Source organism: Typha latifolia, chromosome 1 (assembly GCF_019914945.1).
Source record: "Typha latifolia isolate L0001 chromosome 1, TyphaL0001v2, whole genome shotgun sequence".
Taxonomy (NCBI): Eukaryota; Viridiplantae; Streptophyta; class Magnoliopsida; order Poales; family Typhaceae; genus Typha; species Typha latifolia.
Window position 1 is genome coordinate 9,750,761 of NC_133086.1, and position 12,434 is coordinate 9,763,194.

At 33.2% G+C, this 12,434-nt stretch overlaps 1 protein-coding gene across 3 annotated transcripts; it reads left to right on the forward strand.

The window, feature by feature from the left end:
- The first annotated feature begins 9,346 nt into the window (after window positions 1-9,346).
- Window positions 9,347-12,073, forward strand: LOC140794050 (nucleotide-sugar uncharacterized transporter 2-like). Of its 3 annotated transcripts, XM_073145871.1 has the most exons (8): window positions 9,347-9,382; window positions 9,506-9,582; window positions 10,339-10,490; window positions 10,571-10,779; window positions 10,878-10,971; window positions 11,048-11,214; window positions 11,290-11,460; window positions 11,558-12,073. In XM_073145871.1, the coding sequence occupies exons 2-8, from the start codon at window positions 9,513-9,515 to the stop codon at window positions 11,838-11,840; spliced, it is 1,146 nt and encodes a 381-aa protein (XP_073001972.1). In that variant the 5' UTR covers window positions 9,347-9,382; window positions 9,506-9,512; the 3' UTR covers window positions 11,841-12,073. The 3 variants fall into 3 exon arrangements, with proteins under 3 accessions (XP_073001972.1, XP_073001963.1, XP_073001983.1); XM_073145862.1 differs by having other exon boundaries at window positions 9,366-9,582; XM_073145882.1 differs by lacking the exon at window positions 9,347-9,382 and having other exon boundaries at window positions 9,503-9,582; window positions 10,319-10,490.
- The last annotated feature ends 361 nt before the right edge of the window (window positions 12,074-12,434 follow it).

The window sequence follows — 12,434 nt, forward strand, 5'->3', positions numbered from 1 at the left end:
AAGTGGTCGAGATTTCAAAGAAGAGGGGTGGCTCAACAGTCGAGGGAGATTAGAAGTTAGGAGAAACCTTGCCAACGGTAGAGATGGAAGGATGGTGAAGAGGGTGGAGGAAGAGAGTCTAGAGAGAAGATAGGAGACAAGAAATCAATAATCCAGTTGCATAATGAAGTTGGCTGCCATCCACATATTTATAGAGGCTAACCAATAAATCCTAAAATAATAAGTAACCCTAATTCTCGAGGATTCCCGCCGATCGCGTTTGAACGCGCCCGATCGCGTTTGAACGCATAAAAAGACATTCTCTGAAGGTGCGAACGCGATGTAGGCGTTCAAACGTGAGCGTTCAAACTCCCCGATCGCGTTTGAACACACTTTTTGCGTTCTCCGTATTTGCGAACCTGATGCAGGCGTTCGCAAGGGCGTTCGAACGTGATCCCTCCTGTGTTCAAACGTGACTTACAGAAATTTTATTTTAATGCAAATAAATAACTAATGCAATATGAAAAGATCCTAACTAAGTGTATCAGGCCAGGTGTGAGCAATGATGTGGCCTACGACCGTAGCTCTACAAGAGCCTAAGTTACATACTTAGTAGGCTGAGATGATACATGTTATGTAGTGTAGCATTGACATGACCTTTGAGCAGAGCTCAATGTGAGCTTGGGATTGAGGACGTGTTATTCTAAATTGACGCATATCATGTTACTATTTGTTAATGCATGTGCACATTGGATGATCATGATGAGTACATGATACTGATGCATTCTATTTGATCATGATGCACATATTCATATTTACTTATTGTCATATCATTTATTGTACTACTTTTAAACTATAGAAGTAGAAACTTGCTGGGCTTTATGCTCACCATCTTCTGGTGGAAATATTTTAAGAGTAGTAGATGAGCTAGAGTTCATGGCAGAGCTGTCAAAAAGTTATCATTAATTTCTATTATTTATTTATTCTTGTAATTTAAGCTAGATGGCTTATAGCCCCCGTGGGCAATTACATCTGTCTATGAATATGTATTTTGGAGCTTGTTATGATCTATAGTGTTATGGACTTCTTTTTGTTTGTAGTATTTATGAAAATGTGGGCTTTTCTTCGATTTATTGTGTTAAAACTTTGACATATGTCATGTGAAAATCACGTGGGTTCCACCCACGTGAAGGGCATGTGCATTTGGTGGCGGGTGGTTCGTCGCTGACGATTGCTGATGGTGGTGAGGAAAAATCCACAGAGATGGAGATAAGTTCTTTGGCCTCCATGGCCGTGATCTCCTTTAGGTTAGCTTTGGATCACGTGTTCACTATCGTTTGAGGAACATTGGCTCTGATATTAATGTTACATACTAGATTTGTATCGATTTGGAAGTAAAAATATTGTGATATTTTATGTGGTGGTAGCCTCATGAACTAGGGTGCTAATGGCTCTAGTTTCATGTGAATATAATGTTAGGATGAAAAGTTATAATTGAAATAGTGGAGGAAGATCAAAACGGGATAGAATAGTAAATATATGGCATTCTGCATCGTCAAAGGGTGGCCAGATGACCAAAGGTGGTGGTGAATGGCCGTAAGATAGGGTGGTCGTCTGAGGAAAATTGTGGCTAGGGTTTGAAATATTGGAAGGCTTCTATGGTTATGATATACTCCTAAAAAGATAAGAATAATCTAACGGCTATATAAAAAAATAAAGACAAAAAAAATAATTAGGCTAAATTTAGATTTATTTAGCTATAATTATTAACACATGATCACTCCTATTTTTAGGAGTAAAAATTCTAGTGGATCAGATCCATATGTGGATTATCTGATTTATTTAAAATTTAAAATAATAAGAGAAAACTAACTAACTAACTTAACTCGACTCGACTTAACCCATGTAATTGGATCATAACATACTTAGTTTCAATTCTCAAGATTTGATTCGTAATGGTTTTTCTAAACCTAGTTGGGTTCGATTTCCCCTAACAAACTAGGATTTGATTTGTGACTTTGACTTGGAATTTATCTTTCCATATCTATCAACTTAGTTGATCTAGGAATCATATCTCCCCTGAATTTTTAGTATATATTTGTAATAGACAAGATGAGGTATGAAAAAAAATTTATACATTTCAAGAATGAGATTGAGAACCAACTTAGTAGAAAGATCAAAAAACTAAAAAGTGATAGATGTGGTCAGTATTAATCATTATTTACACAAATATGTATAGAATGTGGAATTATTCATGAAACAAAGGCACCTTACGCTTCATAGCAAAATGATATTGCTAAACTATGTAAGAGATGTTGAAAAGTTCTGATTTACCCTAGAATTTATTGGAGGATGATGCAAACTATATCGGATCACATCAAGGAGATATTGGGCCTAATGGGTTGAGTCTATTTATCTTATCTACTTTTATAGTTTAGTTAGAGTCTTAGTAGATTAAAATTTTATTTAATTAGCTAAATCTAGCTCTACGCAGTTTTGTGAAAATATTAAGAAGATATTCTTCTGTTATCTGCATATTATGAAACCATATGAATAAGATCGTCAATCTCAGATTCTACAACTTTAGTATTCAAGGTTTCTCAAGATTCGAATTCTATATGTGGCGAAATGAAGGACTAATCTGAGATAGATAAGGAAAACTAGTTTAGTTAAATTGTTAAGACTATTTAGATTTAATCTCTATAAATAAGTCCTTACAATTTGTATCTTAGGTATGCATAAATAAAATATTAATTGGCTTTTGTCCTTGCATCCTAATATCTCCCTTCTTCTTCTCCTCCTCTAAACTATCAATATACCTAATCACCACTATCATCATCATCCACAATTGATGCCATCTCCATTATCATCTACATGCTAATCCACACTCGCCACCTACACCACTCTCGATTTGTCGTCCAGATTAGATTATGTGTTGTTTATTAATACATATGAGATCTAGTTATGGGTATGTTGTATGGACGTATCATTATGATCATGTTAGCATATATATGTATCATGTGACATCCTTCTTTATATAATTTTTAGATCAATAAATAATATGTTTTACTCCTTTAATTCAAATAATTTGTTTGTTAATTATCTTTAGCATTAGAATATCAAATATGTAACCGAATTAGAGAATAAAAGTTGAATAATTTGCATCTTTGTCCTTCATGTGATGATTCTTGTAGAAAATGATACAAAGCTATAAGCTAAGATCTTATTATTCGTAAAAAAAAAATGTGAGTTAATGATGGTTTCTTTCCCTAATCTTTATATGTGTTGCTTTTATAGGTTTCCTTGATAAGCTTCGTACCTTATTTAGTTTTGAAATCTATTATATAATAGGTGTTTCTAAATTACCCCGCGTTAGTGTGATGAGTGGTTATGGTTTGATGACTTGATTAGCAACCTTGTTATGTCTAGGTGTGTTTAGTATTACAATTGGAGGTGTAGTGAGTATATCAAATATTGAATTATTTGAAATTATTCATTTTGTGAGACAAGTTGTTAGGAGTGAAAATTAGGTGGTGGACTGATCGATGGTGCTGTAGTCACTTGTCTACTATTTCATAGTGCACCATATCTGTTTTAGTGCTGCTTTCGTTTAACAATTTGTTTAATTTTATTTTATTTTATTTTCTCTTTCCTAAAAAAATTATTTATATTTTTACGGGTTGATTTTTATTATAAGTGACTAAGTGCATGCGTCAAGTTTATCGGAGCTTGGTTAGCTGCCGGCTTAAGTTATTTAAGATTGGAATGGTGATTTGATGGTAAGTTATTAATGTCTAGTTGGAGGTCACTTTGATGTAAGGCATTTTCTGGGTACCCAATTAGCTAGTCCTTAGAGAGCATGTTCACCATCTTTGTTGTCTAAAATTTTGATTGAGTTTTGATAATATCTAAATGATACTTAAGATTATATTAGTTTCTACTTAATGATAAGGATGCTAGATGAGTTAATTTTAAGATGCCTAGATTTTACCTTCATTAGGTAATTAAAGGGATTGGTGTAAGCTGTAGTCTATTATCTAGGCTGTGCTTTTATTAATTTATTATAGCTTTGTATATAGATTTTACCTTCAGTAGACCTTTTTGTAGAAGATTTAAAGTATTGAGGGCAAGTTGTTAGTAAATTGGTGTTATTGATGGACAGATAGAAGCAAGTTAGAAAAGTGAAAATCAAGGCTTGCAAATCTCGTTGGATCACTTGGAACTATGAGATAAATGTATAGTTGGGTTTTATCAAGATGAGATGTATGGCTATTAGTTTCAGATGATAATGAGTCACATCTAGTCGATTTGATACTCTTGATCTTTAGCTGTCGTTTCTTTTATTGGGTGATGATGTTCGTTAGCAGAGTCGAGTTGGACCTTATAATTAAAGTTTGTTTAATATTTTGTTGGGTACTATATCAAGCTAGTTAGTACGCCTATTAGAATGAACAGCTGTGAGCAAATTTTAGTTTTGGGTCGTATTTTGAGGAGTTTATAATTTGTGGTATACATGTAGTCATCTCAGAGTAAATAATCTTTGCCAAGTTTGTTTTCCCTAATCGGGGTGTGTTAATATTTTTGAACTCATTAGATCTATAGTTCAGGATAATAGAAGTTCATCTTCTAATTTGGAGGACAATTTTTTTTTTGTACCATGATTTAAAAAAGGGCACATGCCCCCACTCCCCCCAAGTTCTCCAATGGAATGTCTCGTACTCTTCAACTAGGTATAAATAATTTAGGTTTAATAAAGTATTTAATATTTTCTCTCAAATTTTCTTATCTCTCGATTTCATTAGAAATCCAACTAGCTAGCGGCCTCGTGCCTCGCCACACAAATCCCAAATCCTCAATCTTATTATGGGGTTTTTGGGTTGCATTCACCTAGCTGTGGGTGGATTGGCATCGTTATTAATAAAGATTTTTCTCTTCTTCATGTTACAAATCAGATTTAGACTAATCCGAACGTAATAAAATTATGAAAATTTAGATAGTAGTAGCCTCGTGAGTTAGAGTTCTAATGGCTATAGTTTTAGGTTAATCAAATATATGGATGAAAATATATAATTAAAATAGTAGAGCAATAACGAAATATGGTAAAACGGTAAATATCCGACGTTATGGCGATCGTCGGAGGGTGCGGGACGGTCAAGGGTGGTGGTAAATGGTCATAACGTAGGGTGGCTGCTGGAGATGATTGTGGCTATAAGTTGGAGGTAGAATTTAGGTTTCTAATTTAAATCTATTCCTAAGAAAATAAACGGCTATGAATAACTTCTATTCTTAAATTATCTTACTCTTACTCCTAAGATAAACTCATGACTAAAATAATTTCTCAATGCTTGGATGCTTGGATGAAAAAAGCTCAACCCTTTATATATAGAGGTTAAGTATAATGGGTCATACTCGGACATAGCCTTAAAAACTTATACGATTCGAATTAGGACTTACCTTAGCTTACATGACTTAATTAAACTCGTCTTAGTGGCTAGCATGACTTAATTAAATTTGCCTTAGTGACTTATATGACTTCACTAGACTTGTCTTAAGAGCTCATATAAAATATAAATATGAATCAATTAAAAAATAAATAGACTTGATCTATCGAGCCCAATATCCTGATGATTCAAGCCGATTGGACCCAAATTGTATCACTCCATGACTCCATCAGGAAAGATGGGAAGAAGGTGAAGGATGTGGGGTTTGGGTTGGGCCAAACCACTCCTTTTGAGCTGGACAACAAGCAACCTGAGAGCTAGTGGTGGGCTGTGGGCAACTCACAACCCATCATTTTATTTGGGCTATGGGCCAACCGAATTAGCTGAGTTTAGTTTTTAATTTTCTTAGTTATTTTTTCAAACTTGGCTTTATTGAATTGAGTTAAATTTTAATTTTCAAGAAATGATAATTTATTTGTTTATAATATTAGAGGTCATGAACTATAGTAATTGTAAATAATATTTTTATTAAAATTAATTATTTATAATAATTATTAGGTTTTTTGTTCTTAATAGTTGTTTTGACTATACAAATAACTGAACCTACCCAAGCCCATGTTTATAGCCCAACCATGTGGATTTTAAGCTTAGTTGTATTAGGCCTTTGGGCTTTGAGCTGACCCAAGTAGATCAATTACCCTTTATTCTGTTTTAGTTTATTTTAACCATTTTATTTATTTATTCTTGTAAAGTTGACCCTCAATTATTAATCATCTTTAAATGGTAGTTTTCTTTAGTTATAATAATTTTTATAAATTAATCTTAATAAAAAATAATCATATCAAATGTGCTTTAATATTTAATAAGCAAGTTAATTAATGTGTTCAATTTTACCTTACTTTTAATCGACATTTATTAGGGGAATAGTGATCATGATGATAATTATATTAATAACTTTTAATAATGCGTCAATCCGTCATAATTAAATAATTAATATACCAACTTTATTTGATTAATAAATATCATAATTTTTAGTTGGACATAACCAAACCCGTAATAGCTAACTGTGGATTAATTAATTAATTAAATTAGGTAGACTTGTGCTTATGTATATTATTTTTATTTTCAAGATAGATTCATTATCATACGAGGATGATCCATGACGTAGTTGGAGTTGATTAACTTAGAAACCATGCGGACAAAGTAAATCCTTCGTAACTCGATTTGACTCAACTAACAACCCGTGGTTGAATCATAATATTTAGTAATGTATTATTTAAGTGATCAATGTATTACTTTATTTCTCAATGTATGACATTATCATTTTAAGCCGTCATCGTTAAATTTGAAGCCTTCTAAATGACCGAATTTGAAGAAATTTATGAGACATAAAATTGTAGAAAATGAAATAGTGAACCAAAGTTAATACTCATTATTCAAAATAATACTAACCGGAGTTCATATGAGAAAGATATAAATAAAAGAGTGAACCAAAGTTAATTTCATTATTCAAATAGTCGAACTTGAATTTAGACCTAATAAATGATTAAATTTAAAGATAATCGAATAAAAAGTTGTAGAGGACTAAGTAAGCTTTTCAATACATATCAAATAATATTGATGGAAGTTTATATGAGAAAATATTACTTTATTTAGTAACGTATTCTATAAGTGATCAATGTATTATCTTATTTATCAATGGATTACATTATTATTTTAATCTTTTTTTTTTTAATAAATGTTAAGCTCTATAATAATCGAATTTGAAGATACTCATGAGAAATAGAGTTGTAGAGGACTGAGTAAATTTTTAATGCATATAAAATAATATCGATCAGAGTTCATATGTAAAAATTATAAGTAAAAGAGTGAATAAAGTTAATCTCATTATTCAAATGGATGAATTTGAATTTAGCCACTAAATGATTGAATTCAAAGAAATTATATAAAGTTTTATAGGATTAAATAAGTTTTTTAATGCATATAAATTATATTGATCGTAGTTCATAATAGAAAGATACAGGAAAAATAATTAACAAAAAATAGTTATATTATTTAGTAATATATTACAGAAGTGATCAATGTATTACTTTGAGAAATATGGATTATGTTATTATTTTAAACTATCATCTTTCAATAAATTTGTTAAGCCTTCTAAATGGTCTAATTTGAAGATACTCAAAATAAATATAGTTGTAGAGAGCTAGATATGCCTTTCAACACATATAAAATAATAATGATGGGAGTTTACATGGGAAAAATCTATAAAAGCAAAAAGAGTGAACTAAAGTTGATTTTATTATTCAAATGGCCGAATTTGAATTTAGGCCCTTAAATGATCGAATTCGAGATACTCATGAGATATGGAGTTGAAGATGACTAAATAAACTTTCCAACGTATATAAAATGATACCGATGAAAGTTCATATGACAAAAATATGAGCCAAACAATGAACAAAAGTTAATTATTTTATTTAGGAATATATTAAATAAGTTATCAATGTATTACCTTATTTCTCAGTAAATTATCTTATTATTTTAAAATGTCATTTTCAATAATTTTTAAGCCCTAAATTTAAAAATATCCATGGGAGATGAAATATGTACTTGTGAAAAATTAAATAAGTTTTTCAACATGTATAAAATAATTTCGATCGGAATTCATATAAGAAAAGTATGAGCAAAACATTGAAGAAAAGTTAAGTACGTATTTAGTAAAGAATTACATTACTAATTACTCTTTTGCTCGTATCTTTCTCATATGAACTCCGACTAATACTATTTTTTATGAGTTAGAAAGCTTATTTAATTTTTTATAATTTAATCTCTTTCGTGAGTATCTTTAAATTTAATTATATTGGTGGCTTAAATGGAAGCCCATAATAATAGCAACTTTGTTAGATAGAATGCTAGTAAAAGGAAATAAAAGAAAAAAAGAATCTCTAAAAAAGGTACTGTTGCTTAATGAAAATCGACAAAGTGGCATTAGATGAAAAGAAGAACTTTAATACTAGAAAATAAAGCAAGTTTAATATGTTAAAAAAATAGTAAAATAGGGGGATTTCACAATGGAAACATTAAAAAAAGAAGAAGAGAACATGCAATATGAAACCTATCATAGGCTTGTGGGGCCAAGGTCTCATTTAGCTTTCCTTGTTTTATTTGTATTTGAACTTTGACTTTGAATTGGTCATTAACTCTGCCTTTCTTATCTATTTCACCTAGTCGGGCTAAGTTTTTATATCTCCCTAATAAAATTTAACGATGGGTTTATCCATTCCACCTGATGAGTGTTTCCCGCAATGAATGACTTGTTATATTGATCCTAACTATCCTCTTTGGATATGCATGAAGCAATAGTATTTTATTTTATTTTTATAACTTATTCCTGTCCAATTAGTTTGTGCAACAAAACCTATAAGATAATCACCAAACTACTCACCTTGAGGGTGAAATTATTGCTAGTAGGTCGTTAGTGGATAATTAAGTGGTGGCTCAGGAGATGCTGCTTTACCTCCAAACCTCTAAAAACTGAAAAGCCTCTTTCATGCATGTTTAAGACGGAGTTATCAAAGTATCCACCATAGAAACCATGAGCTTTTAAAGGTAGACAAGTAAATATGATATTTTGAAATTTTGGAGCGTATGCATGAAAAGAAAAACCTAAACAATAAGACGAATGGGTCAACTTTCCTAACCCCCATACTTAGAACAGCCGCAACATAACACCTGCACCCAACCCTATTAATTACTCAGATTCCTCAATCGCTATGCTACGCCTAACCCACTTAAAAGGGTCCAGTAAACGAACGACTCAGATCAACGAACCACCAACTCTTGATCTCCATCGGCGGCCATGTGTCTTTCGAGTGTCGAACACGTCATGTTTGGTTTTTTTTTTTTTTTTTTTTGTAACTCCCTTGCCATCTCGCACTTCCAGAGACAACGGTCACCACTCCCCGGTGAGCTCTTTGGCCTCTCCCTCCTTTTATGCACCTAGTTCTCGTTTGGGTTTTCTTTCAGAGCTCTTGTTTGCTCTCTCTCGGCTTGGTTTGGAGGGGTTTTCTTACGATGCTTTGCAGTAGGAAGGTGATGGGCTTCTTAATGAAGAATGATGTCAAGAAGCTCCTCAAACGCAAGGACAGCGACGCAGGCGAAAGAGGTATCTCTGTTTTCTTTCCCTTTCACCAGTCTAGAAATGCTAGCTTTTGTCTAACGGGTCATGGATTCTGATGAAATGTGGGTTATTTGTATTGTTTTCTGACTTGGGTCGCACTGGATTTGATGAAATCTTAACACTTAATTTAGACATGGAGAGGATCGATGTATTCTTATCTTTGTGCTTGAAGAACTTGTGGAAGAAGGGCCACCAGCCACTTGGGGTCTATTCATTTTCTCAAATATCATGTCAAAAAGTTACTTATTAGCTTCAATGGATGAATCATAGAATTTAATTTTCTTTATTTATTTATATTTAGTAAACAATACAAAATTCTGGACTTCTATTTCTTCCAACGGATCATGCAACAATAATTAAAATAACTAAAGCTCTGTCAGTGCCTTAACTTATGCCTTAACCTGCGGGAAAACAATTTGGCAGAATATCAATTTTTACAAGAAAGTAGGTGGAACTGCATATTTTATCGTATTTTTTCCATTCTATTTCCAACAAGTGCATTGCTAGTTGGTAGGAGTTACATGCTACGATCTTACCAGGAATTATTCTCCGGCATATGACTATTGTACTTGTAGAGTATTGTACTTGATTTGGTTAAAATGGCACGTCTTTAATTATTATATATGTACTAGTGTAGCATGTAAATACCAAAGCAAAGCAAACCAAACCAAAGAAATAGAATTAGGAAAAGAGAAAGAGAGAGAAGCTAAAGTGTTTGCAGCTTTTCCTATATAAATTCAGGTAGAGCTCTTGAGGAACTGCGAGCCTCCATTTTTAGTGAGCTATGCACATCAGAAGGCGCCAAGCATCTGCAGCAACGTGTTTGCGGCCCAACGGTTGCTTTATCTTTCAATTTCTTGGTCTCAGTTGGTATCATCATGATGAACAAGTTGGTGCGTGGTTCCTCTGTTATTTCCACATCATAGGTTGGTCATTCGTCTGATATATACTTGACATCCTGATCTATTCTCAGGTACTTGGCAAAGTTGGGTTCAACTACCCCATCTTTCTCACCTTTATCCACTACGTCTTGAGCTGGAGTTTCATGGCTGTGTTGAATGCATTTTGCCTCATTCCAGCTGTACCTCCTGCCAAGTCAACCTCATTTTCTTCCCTCTTAACTCTTGGCATTGTTATGTCTCTTTCTAATGGCCTTGCCAATGTCAGTCTGAAGTATAATAGGTAATTGCGAGTAATGAGCCATAGTATTTCTGTTCCAGTAGTTGAGATTTTCATTTTTGGTTCTTTTTCTGATGAAACTTCAACTGTTCATTGTCCAGTGTTGGTTTCTATCAGATGTCTAAGATTGCTGTAACTCCAACAATTGTTCTATCTGAGTTCATGTTTTTTAGGAAGATTGTCTCTTATCAAAAGGTGACCGACCTCATATAAGTAGAATTTCAGAAGTTATGTTGTACAGCTTCTGATGTGAAATTTGTGGATGTTACAGGTACTGGCATTGACTATTGTCTCCTTCGGCGTCGCGATTGCAACAGTTACAGACCTTGAGTTCCACTTCTTTGGGGCTTGTATAGCATTAGCTTGGATAGTACCTAGTGCAGTTAATAAAATTTTATGGGCCAATCTACAGCAGAAGGATGACTGGACGGCATTAGCGTATGTATTCTGTTGTTTGAGAAGTTAATCGATCCATTATGTGTAATCTCCTAATAATACTAACTAATGGAACAGTCTAATGTGGAAGACAACACCAATCACGCTTCTCTTTCTAGTCGCTCTGATGCCTTGGCTCGATCCCCCAGGTGTTCTTTCCTTTCAGTGGAACTTCTTCCATTCATCAGCTATCTTTATATCTGCTCTCCTTGGCTTTCTTCTTCAGTTATCTGGTGCTTTAGCCCTTGGGTGAGGAGCCTCTTTCTTCTTCATTTTGTCCATAAAATGTTCTACCAAATTTCCTTAGCATTAAATCTCAATTTTTTTTCATGTTTCTTTATCACAGGGCAACTTCCGCAACATCACATGTCGTTCTTGGGCAGTTCAAAACTTGTGTTATCCTTCTTGGAGGGTTCCTTATTTTTAATTCAAATCCTGGTATATCAAGTATCTGTGGGGCTATTACAGCTCTTGCAGGGATGTCCTTATACACATGCCTCAACTTGCAAGGCTCTGATGAACAAGCAGCAACCAAGCCACAGCAGTCTTTATTTTATCTAACGAAATCTAAGCTTGGCAAAGAAAATAGTGAGTCGCAAAACGGAAATTTCACCCATGAAGCTGTTTGAGGGTCACAGTGCAGCTGCTACCTGGAGAACAGAGCTTCCAACTTTGTAGAGTTTGCACATAGATAGGAAAGGATGCCTAGAAGGAGAGTAAATCGCATACATAATGGAGTGACCGGTTATAGTTTTCCTACTAATTTCACCATGAGTTACATGAAATCACAGATACTGCTTATGTTTGTTGGAACGGATTGGTCCATTGTACTATTAAAGCATTAAGCATATTACTCAGCAAAGCTACTTCTTGAAAATATTTAATTTTTTGCTAGAATATAATTTTTTAATTAGAACCCTAATCAATAGCTAAGATAGGGAATGTACCATCACATCCAAACACAATATTTTTAATGTAGAAAATTTATTTATCAAATCAGGGTAAATGTTATGGATCTCTTTTCTAAGATCAAATAAAGTATCATCATAATTAATAATTATAAATTATTTATAAATTATTTGTTACTATTCACAATCATTTCTGAAATGATTTGCTTAATACACATTTTTCTATACTTGGTTACCAATCTTATTTACCGGTAAGGTTGAAGATCTGCCACTGTGACCTTTGAGGCAATAGCAAACATAATCTTGAATCTAATA